The sequence below is a fragment of the Eucalyptus grandis genome, chromosome 8 (genome assembly GCF_016545825.1).
Source record: "Eucalyptus grandis isolate ANBG69807.140 chromosome 8, ASM1654582v1, whole genome shotgun sequence".
Lineage (NCBI taxonomy): Eukaryota > Viridiplantae > Streptophyta > Magnoliopsida > Myrtales > Myrtaceae > Eucalyptus > Eucalyptus grandis.
Genome location: NC_052619.1, coordinates 10,212,683 through 10,222,774, shown reverse-complemented (window position 1 = coordinate 10,222,774; position 10,092 = coordinate 10,212,683). Strand labels below are relative to the sequence as shown.

Here is a 10,092-nt window from a genome sequence, read left to right as displayed (position 1 = left end):
TATTTCAGGGAGTAAATCAAAATCATTTGCGACTTTTCTTTTATTATTTTTTGTCTTCTTTTTTTTTTTTTTTTAATTTTTTGGCATGACGCGAGTTGGAGGCTTTCGTAGGAACTTGCGTAGACGGGCCTGAGAGGCTTCTGGGAAGAAACGACAAAGGCTTAACCCGCGAAAAACGCCTTTTTCCCCTGTTCATTCTCGCTTTTATTTTATTTTATTTTATTGGAATTAATTTCCTTTTTTATTGTAAGAACGTACCAGTCATCATTGTCCCTCATTGTCAAGGATTTCTTTAGTAGGAATAATTAAATATTATTTTCTCAGTTTCGAATCACATTCGTTTTGTTTAATTATTTGTTTAGGCTCCTTACCAAATCCCGATTTATACCATAGTCCACTTCTTCCCCGGTCGACCTCCTCGGACTCAAAAATTTGTGCCTTTTTTTTCTTAAATCATTATGCGCGCGCATTGTATTCATTTTATTTTTGTTTCAAAATTATTTTTTTTATTTTATAAACGAGTCTAGAATAGAAGTCATTTTAATAATGTAATATCATTTTTCTATACATGGAACATTTTTTTGTTTATAAATAGATTTGAAACATAAATGAAAAGTAAAAATATTCTACTTCTCTAATTACAAAACATAAATAAGAAATAAAAACTCTTATTCTAACTTGCTCTCGCCGTCCATCCCCCACCCGCCACATCCCCCCGCATGTCGGCCGTTGCCATCCATCGGTCACTCAGTCGCCGCCAACCACCCAAGAGAAAAAAAAAAAACAAATTTTTATTGTTGTCTTTATCAAACGAATTTTATTTCAAAATAAAAACGTTTTATTATTATCAAATGGGTATTTTTACTCAAAAACTAATTCGGAGAATAAAAATAGAATAATTTAATTATGACCAGAAAATTGATTTATAGAGCAAAATGGTTATCACTCATGTTATAAAAATCTTAAACAATTTGTCAATAATATATTTATTTTGAACTATTTTCGGCTCTTGAAAAGTCTTGAACTGATACAATCTAGTCTATTGTTCGTTAACATTTCATCAAAATGTTCCGTTGAAATGCACAAGTGCCAACTCACATGAATTTTCCATGTCGAATCCGCCGTTTTTCACGTCATATCTAGCACAACTGGTGGTTTATCACATGTGTCATGTATACATTCTAACAAAATATTGGACAAAATGCTAACAAATGGTGAGTTCTGATAAGGAGGACAAAATGCCATCCATCGGTCAGCTCCAGTTGCCAACTGCCCAAGAGGAAAAAAGAAAATATTGTTGTCAAGCGAATTTTTATTTCGAAAATAAAAACTTTTTTATTATTATCAAATGTGTATTTTTACTTAGAAACTTATCCGGAAAATAAAAATAGAATATTTTCATTATGACTATAAAATTGATTTATAGAGCAAAATGGTTATCACTCGTGTTCTGAAAACCTTAAATGATATGTCAATGATATATTTATTTTGAACTATTTTCGACTCTTGAAAAGTATTGAACTTATATAATCAAATCTATCGTTTGTTAACATGTCATCAAATGTTCCGTTGAAATGCACATATGCCAACTGTCGAATCCGCCGTTTTCACGTCATATCTAGGTCAATTGGTGGTTTATCACATGTGTCATGTGTATACATTCTAATAAAATATTGGACAAAATGCTAACGGATGGTGATTTTTGATAAGGAGGACTAATTTAAGATTTTTTGTGAGGCAAAAATCAATTTGGGACGATTTGTCGTCGGAATACTGATTAGAGATTTTCCACTACGATAAGCCTCTTTCTTCACCAATTTAATAACTAATCTCAGGAAAAATTATTAAATTAATGAAGAAAACGAAAGATGGTGATGGGAAAAGTCGCTCGCTCGCTTCGTCGCCGCCTGGCGGGAGCGTGCGTGGGCCCGACACGTGTCGGGAGCTAATTCGTAAGAATTGTTAAAACCGGTGAGCGGGGATTATAAAATTGCGAGAGCCTCTTTTGGTCAAAAGCTCGGGTCGCACACGCCGGCGGGGAGGGTGGATTTGCTATGAATTGAATTGGGCTGAAACCTTTTTCTTCTATGGGAGATTGGCCATGTCGATGTCGAATATAGATTAAAAATAAAAGCGTGATCATGAGGTGAATATGATATTGGGACAATCTTATCCGACCAAATATTAAATCTTGATTGATAATCCTCACGATGAGATTCTTAATAAAGATCCCACTAGATAGCATTTGGTCCGACATAATAATTTAATTTTTCAAGTGTTGTCGCAAGAAGCGGAACAGGTCAGACTAGGTAATGAAATCCCTGTCCAGGATTGGGGTTTTGAAGGGCCGTCAATCGCCTGGACCGTTGAAATGGATCATCTGATCAAGCAAAACCGGGTTCAAGCAAGTGTTTTTATTTTATTTTTTCCCACGAATGCCAAGAGGAAAATTCAGCAGAGGGGGCAGGGGACCAGAGAGACGCGGACGAGGACCATGTCCGAAGTCTTCAAGTCGTAAGTTTGATTCGTCAAGAGATTCGAAGGAGGGGGCAGAAATTTTGGCTCCCCTTGTGCTCGGTCCAGACCAGGACGTCCCCAACTTGCGCGTCACCGACCGCAGTTGTCCGGCTATTATCGTTCACTTTTACAATAATAAAGTGGCGTTGAGGTGTGCACACAACATTGGCAAACTCATCACCTCATAAGTCGTTCCTTGCTTTTATCTATCCATCGCCCTCATGGTCGAATCGCCATGTCCTGATCGTAATTACCCTATCAAATCAAACCTATCTTCGCTATTAGCCTCTCTCACAGTCCACGTTGAATAGTTTCCATCTAATTTTCAAGTCAATTTGACTTGAAGATCAAAAAGTTATAGGAGCAGATAGGCTTTGAAACCAATCAAGAAATAATGACACAAATGATCATTGAATTTTAGCTTAATATATAACATGATATCTAAAAATTTTAACTTATTCAATATAGTTCATGAACTTTAATTTAATGTTCAATATAATCTGTGAATTTTTAATTTATTCGATGAAATCCTTTTGTTAATTCAAGATAAGGGCCATGTATATTTCAAGGATTACATTGAATAAAATAAAAATTTAAGAATTGTTGAAATTTAGGGATTATATTGAATAAATTAAAGTTTAAGATCACCTTGCATTTCTACTAGGGAAAAAAAAGAAAAGAGTGCCCAAAGTCCACATTGTCCAGAAAGAAAGCCCAACCCGGAGAATAAGCGGCCCAAAGGCCCGGGCCTAATTCCCAGCATCCTTTCTTTCCAAGTCGAAACATGCGGCGCCGCCTCCAAAGTCTTTTTTTAAATAAAAAAGGGAAACAAACAAAGCACCAGTAGCATCTGGAGGCTTCTTTCTTGCCGCGCAAGCTCGCACATCAGTGGTTCTATAAAATATCGTTCCTTCTGCTTATAGTTATTCACAAAGAAAGGTCGGTTCATAATCTTCAAGAACCGAGTCTTTGTACATTGCCGCCGGTTGCTGCTATTCGATTTCGCTTGTTTGCTTGGGATTTTCTTTATTTTTTGCGACGGTTGAAGCAGAGTTTTTGCAGGATTTCGCTATGGTAAGTTGAATTGCAGCCTCTTTCTTGAGCTGTTTGGCTTTCGGGGGGTGACTGGTCTAGGTGCAGTTGAGTGTAGCGCGGCAAAGGAATGTGACAGAATTTTTGTGTTCTGTTGATCAGGCATCGGTCGCATCTCCTATCGTGGTAGGCACGGCCGTGGCGGCCGGAGCGTTGGGAGGGAGATACCTGATCGGAGCTTGGCAGGCGTTCAAGGCCCGCCCGGCAATTCCACGCATCCGGAAATTCTACCCCGGTGGGTTCCAGTCCGTCATGACCCGCCGCGAGGCTGCCTTGATCCTCGGAGTCAGGTAAATTGTTCGTGCACCGAGTTTGGTCAATCCGTGTTGGCCTGGTCTTTAACCTGTGACTCACGTTGGTTGATTCCGTGAAATTGATGACAGAGAGCACGCGGTTACGGAGAAGATTAAGGAGGCTCATCGGAGAGTGATGATGGCAAATCACCCGGATGCTGGCGGGAGCCATTATCTGGCTTCCAAGATCAACGAAGCCAAGGACGCGTTGATGGGGAAGTCGAGAGGATCGGGTTCTGCATTCTGAATACGGACGCGGGATAGGAGGCATGCTGAATGTCGAGAAGGAACTCTTCATCGCATGATTGTCTCGGACTACATTTTCTTTTGTGTACCGATCTGACAGTAACGGTTTTGATCTCTCTCTATCTCTGTCTCCCATTGTAGCACGCCTCTGGCATGGCCACATTATGTTGATTTTTTCTCAAAAGCAAAATTCTTGGGAGTATACATGTGAACAATACTTGAGATGTGAGAACAGTTGAAAGCTGTGCTTGGCTCGTCAATGGTTCAATAATCGACGAGAATGTTGGATGCACGGGAGGCAAATGACGGCAGCGGCTAGTTATAGGGAACCCTAGGGCGACAAGATGGCTCCAAGAAACCGAAACACACCATTTGTGAAAGTAGCTCGTTGAAGAGCCGGAGTAGTAGTCCGGCTCCTAGCAAGACACTTTTCCACAGGCTTGGGGGCCAAATAGAAAGAGAGGAAGAAGAATACACCACATTATGCGATTAAGTTTGCGAAAATCATATACAAAAGGCGGAGACTAACCATGGCTTGAGAAAGACAAATTAGATTTGAGGATGATGAGATTTTGTAAGAGCACACATATGATGCCAGAACGATTTGTAGAATATCGATCCATCTGGGGCAGGAAGAACCGGAACAAAGTCCTACCATCGCAGGATAGCACAAATAGAACGACTCGTAGAAAGGGAAGTAGAGTTCTGATTTCAAGAAGACGAAATTTGAAATTATATGCTTTCCATGAAGTCGAAATCACGAAAGGTGAGGGGGGGAAAATGGAAAATCCAAATTAGTAAATGAAAAGGAAAACCACTAATGTATACTTCAAATAAATGGGATCAGCAAGCAACAAGGCATGGATTAGAAAATCTGATGCTGCCGAGAGAAGTTCTACTTGATTTGTCCAAGGCTTCAGAGAAACTGCAACATGTGAATATGAGGGATCACGCACAACTCACACCTTAAAAGAAGAGCAGAATCACCTACACAGGCCAATATATAACAATCTTGACCAAATGGCAAAAGATAATCAGGGTACAAATCCGATGTCCTTGAAGTATTCATGCTCAAGAGCACTCCTGGCTGTAATTCTTTTGCTGGGGTCCAAGCAGAGCATTTTCTGGATAAGTGGCAGCATCGTTAGCTACAACATTATCATCTAGTAACCCATGAGTTCTATGCTATAATTTTTGTTCATTCAGATTTTCAGAAGTAACAAGTGAAAGCAGGAAAAATAAATGTGAATGAGAGCTCAGAGCACAGGTCATTAATTGGGAAGGGGATATGTGGGAACTGTCAAGGTTATTGAAACTACACTTGCATCATCAATTTGTTCAGGGCTATCTCACTATTTCAAATTCTCCTATCAGCAAGGATCTATTTGGCCAAGGTTGCATTAATTATACCTTAAGCCGTCCAATTCGCCTTCTGAAGTAGCCAGGTAATTGATGGTAATCATGCATAAGAACAGGATTCAAATATTTTGTGCACCATTCTCTTTTTCTAAGCCAAGTCAAGCTTGATACACTGATATGGATATAAAGTAGACAGTTGTAACAAGGCAGAAATAGCAAATAAATCATTGAGACGCAACAAAACATACAGGGACGGTCATGCTGTATGTCCAAAGTGCTGTACTGGAACTGGACTTTTTATCATATCCCTAAACCCTAGCTTAGTTTGAAGCGCAACAACATCCTATAGTGTTGTGTGCCCAGAGGCCTCACTTTTCTGTTCTTTTTCCTTTTCCTTTTGAGGGCTGTGACTTGGTGGTGTAATTTCAATTATACTCATCGTTATTCCTATCCAAGTGTAGCCAACCTACAAGATAATTTCTGGAGATGTTTGTTAGATGTTGATGCAGAGCTTAACTTTGTTTCCGATTAGAGGCTAAACCTAAAAGCACATAAAATAAAATGAAAAAAACTTCTAGAAAATGCACTAGTCGAAAGTTTCCCAACTTTACTTCAGCATAATTTCATTGCTAAGTTCCAAATAAAGTGCATAAAGGACAAGCATCTAGGATTGCAACTTACAGATAGAAGATCGATTCCAGCTGAATTGAGACCTGGAACCATATCTTGTAGATTCTGAACGCATGGATCCAATGTTTCAATATTTTTTTGAGAAGACATTATAATGATCAACTAACAAGGTTATTAAAATTTTAGCATAAAACTTGAGCCAATTACCTTCGCAGGCCACTTAGGAAAGGCAGACTTGAAATCTGGCAAGGCAGTTACTCCCGGCCATGTGTCCTCATTTGGCGTGCCCAAGATCCTTCACAGCAGGAAGAGAAGTAATTTAGATTATTTACGTTATGTCTGTTTAAACTTTGACCAGCAAGATTTTATATAAGCACAACTGGATGACTAGGATCAGTTATAGATCCAGGAAAATGAATTCCAACTTCCAAAGCTCAATCCAAATTTAATACATGATCAGGAGAAAATGAAATACTATCTTCAGAAGTCAGAGCGTGCCTCATTGCTGAAAATTGTGTATGGTGGGGTTAGTAAAAGAAAATACCGTGGCAGCTTAAATATTTTGTGATTGTTTTGTTGCCATTTGAAACTTGTGGTTCCGAAAGCGGTATATCAAGCCAGGAGAGTTAAAAATAACCTCGGTAAGATTGTATATAAGACCTATAAGAAGGTTCCAAGATTGAAAACAAAACCACCATCGAGCATGATATCAATAGTTCAAGACACTGACAAATGTAACATTGCCGAACCAGAACCATTTTCACCACTTAATTACATATGGACAGGATGCAGATAGATACTTGAGATGGACTACACAATCATAAACTCCAGAAAATTTAAACATAATCTGTGTCTTTTGGTGGAGCATGCATTCAGCAGAACAGAATCGCAGGACTGACGAATACCAACAGACAACATGATTAACTAACTTCCAAACAAAGAATAAGGTCAAAAGCTTGCGAAGGGTACTAGCAAATCATTCTGAAAAAGTTGTACACCTGAATATCTTGAACAGTTCATCAATTTCAGAATCTCCAGGAAATAAAGGACGTTGGTTCACCATCTCAGCGAATATACAACCAACTGACCAGACATCAACCGGGGTAGAATAGTGACGAGAACCAAGAAGTATTTCTGGTGCTCTGTACCATAAAGTCACCACCTAGAAAGAAAGACTGTCAATATCAATCTATACGCAAACTATAAACTGTTAAGAGTTTAAGAGGGTGTAAGCAACAATCATTTTCACAATGTCACAAGTTGAGGCATCTAAACCTTAAACAGCATCGTGTAAAGTGTTCGCTGTAACCAGCATTTATATAGTCAGAAGTAACCAAACTTTTCCTAACCTGCCCTAGATTTCAACAGAGGCTATGAACAACTATGAAAGACGTTCTAAAGCACGAAACATGCTAAAAACAGTTTTTGACAACACGGCAAATGTTTGTCCCTTTCCCTCTATCCAAAATCCGTAGTTTCAAATTTATTGAAAATTTACGTGATTTTTCAAGCGAGGATACTTCTTTGATAAAGGAATTGAATTGCCAGAACCAGAATAGAAGACTATGGAAATTCAGCCACAAGAAAGCTAACTAATTCTCATTTTGGTTTAATTATCTGACATTATTCAAAACCAAACTAGCACCAGGAAAATTCTAAAAAAACAGAACCTCCCTACTGGGCTTTGTGTAAAAGATAGAACCAGAGACTCCAAATAAATTAATTATGATACTCCTAATTTTATTTTTTTTGTTTTGCCCAAAAATGTATCTAGATTAGAACAAACATCCACATGACATCCAAAGTTTAGCAGTCCATAACCAGAGGATGAGAAGAATATACTGAATGCAGTAAGACACGATTCACATGACACAACCAAGACGTTACATGACATAGGTACCTCATGTGTAAAAGTCCTAACAGGAATACCAAAAGCTCTTGCAAGTCCAAAGTCAGCAAGCTTTAAGGCATTTGTACGCCGATCAATTAACAGATTCTGAGGCTTTAAATCTCTGTGGAGCACCCTATGTGAGTGACAATATGCTATTCCACGCAGTATTTGATAAAGAAATATCTGCAAAGGAAGATTGCCTTTCATCTCAAGAGAATGATCATATCATCAAGCACAAGGCATGGACCTCCGAGTGTAGGAGCAAACAGCTCACTCACTTTTACCAGACGAGGATCCTTGGCAAAGTCTGGAGATGAATCCATGTGCTTCTTCAAATCCAAGTCCAGATACTCAAAAACTAGATACAGCCTATTCTCACTATGCACTACATCCTGCAACCTGTCATAAGCAAAAGTGCAAGTTCAAATATGAGACCATAAGACAAGAAACTGCTGAGGATAATAGTAATCAGCATCCAAATAATAACAATTGAAAGATCAACAAAAAAAAGTAAGGCTAATGCACTTGGATTAAGTCCAACAAAAAGCAAAGCTTGTTTTTTCCATTTGTTTCTGACAAGTACAGAACATTGTCCCTCATCAAACAATACCGAAAAACACTCATTTTATGTGCAGGGTTGTGTTTATATCTGCATTACTGTGCCTTGAACCACTAGGCTATCACTTGAGGAGTAAATGTAATTATCCTTTCCTCCTAGTGAAGATTCTACATTCCTGTTAACAAAAAGCAGCCTCAACCTTGTCATTGCAAAAATGTCTAATGATCCAAATATACAGGAAAGACACCTGACTATATTCCCATGCTGCATTTCCTTCAGGAGAGAGATTTCTCGGATCGCGGTGCTCGGTACTCCTTCGTCTTCCTGCTCCAAGCGTATCTTCTTCAAAGCTATAGTCTCATTGGTGAGCCGATCAATGGCCTTATACACCACACCATATGTTCCTTCACCGATCTTCTCCACTTTCTCGTACTAGGATCGAACAAACTTACGTCACAGACTAAACATAGCACAACATACATAAAAAAAAAAGGACACCGTCATTTTCACTCATTTTCATGTACCTGATCCATCCAGCCCAGGTCAAAAGTCCTTCCGGCGCGATACCTGCATTATGCGAATATTCAGTCAATGACTACTCAGAACACGATAAAAGCAGCTCCTAATACACCAGTTACCCAACCGAACACGACCGCCTAATCCATCTTTCAACTCGACTCCGCTCTACCAATCTACGCACAACTGAGTCCAAAAACACTGAAAAATCAACGGGAGACGACAATCTGCACAACCTCTAACCACTAAAACGCTCTCAATCGCCACTAGCGCCGGAAAAGGAAGCAGATCGGGTCGCGGCAGGCAACGGAACCCCGACCCGGACGCCGACCGAGCGAGGTCCGATCGCGGGACCCGGGGGCGACGGAGCGAGGCGGCGGCGATCGAACCGCCGCGCATTGCGGCGCTCCGCGCGAGGCCATCCGACGGTCGCCATTGCCGATTGAATTGCGCGCAAGGACTGGGAGAGATTCCGGAGAAGGCGGAGGAGGAGGAGGAGGGAGGAGGGGAGGAGGTTACCTGGTTGCAGAAATGGCGGGTGTTTAGCGCCAGCGCTGGGCGGGGGCGTGTCTTCTTTGGTCGGGGAGCGTGCGCGTCTCTGCCCTCCCTTTTTATTTTGGTACCTCCCTTCCAATTGAGGAGAGTGGGGAGAGGGGAGAGTGTGGATAGATAGGCTGCTGCTGCTGCTGCTGCATAAGTCAACGCGAAGCCCTCTTTCCTCTGTCGGTATCAGGTTTGACTATATTTTGATTTTCAATCTCTTCTTCTCAACTAACTTGATTTTTTCCCATTCCCTCCAATTTCGATCGTACCGTATTGTGCGCGTAGTGTGTACATCCGTTCATCTTCGCTTTGGAATGTGTTTTTTCGATTTTCTCCATTTTTTTATTTTTATTTTTAGGATATCTCAATTAAAAATGAAATTTATGCTACGCATATAACGAATTGATATTATAAGATGAGAGCTTAATGTGACTGTTTAATAGTAA

The 10,092-nt window shown here is 39.9% G+C and overlaps 2 protein-coding genes across 2 annotated transcripts; one reads left to right on the top strand and one right to left on the bottom strand.

The window, feature by feature from the left end:
• The first annotated feature begins 3,431 nt into the window (after window positions 1-3,431).
• LOC104456400 (mitochondrial import inner membrane translocase subunit TIM14-3) lies at window positions 3,432-4,419 on the top strand. The gene is made up of 3 exons (XM_010071180.3): window positions 3,432-3,591; window positions 3,712-3,899; window positions 3,993-4,419. Exons 1-3 carry the CDS (start codon window positions 3,589-3,591, stop codon window positions 4,147-4,149), a joined length of 348 nt encoding a protein of 115 aa, XP_010069482.1. The 5' UTR covers window positions 3,432-3,588; the 3' UTR covers window positions 4,150-4,419.
• Window positions 4,420-4,929: 510 nt separating this feature from the next.
• LOC104456402 (cell division control protein 2 homolog A) lies at window positions 4,930-9,777 on the bottom strand. Its single transcript, XM_010071181.3, has 9 exons — window positions 9,623-9,777; window positions 9,112-9,154; window positions 8,835-9,019; window positions 8,307-8,427; window positions 8,038-8,211; window positions 7,136-7,299; window positions 6,345-6,432; window positions 6,189-6,242; window positions 4,930-5,272 (listed from the first exon to the last, which is right to left on the bottom strand). Exons 2-9 carry the CDS (start codon window positions 9,118-9,120, stop codon window positions 5,183-5,185), a joined length of 885 nt encoding a protein of 294 aa, XP_010069483.1. The 5' UTR covers window positions 9,121-9,154; window positions 9,623-9,777; the 3' UTR covers window positions 4,930-5,182.
• Window positions 9,778-10,092: the final 315 nt, after the last annotated feature.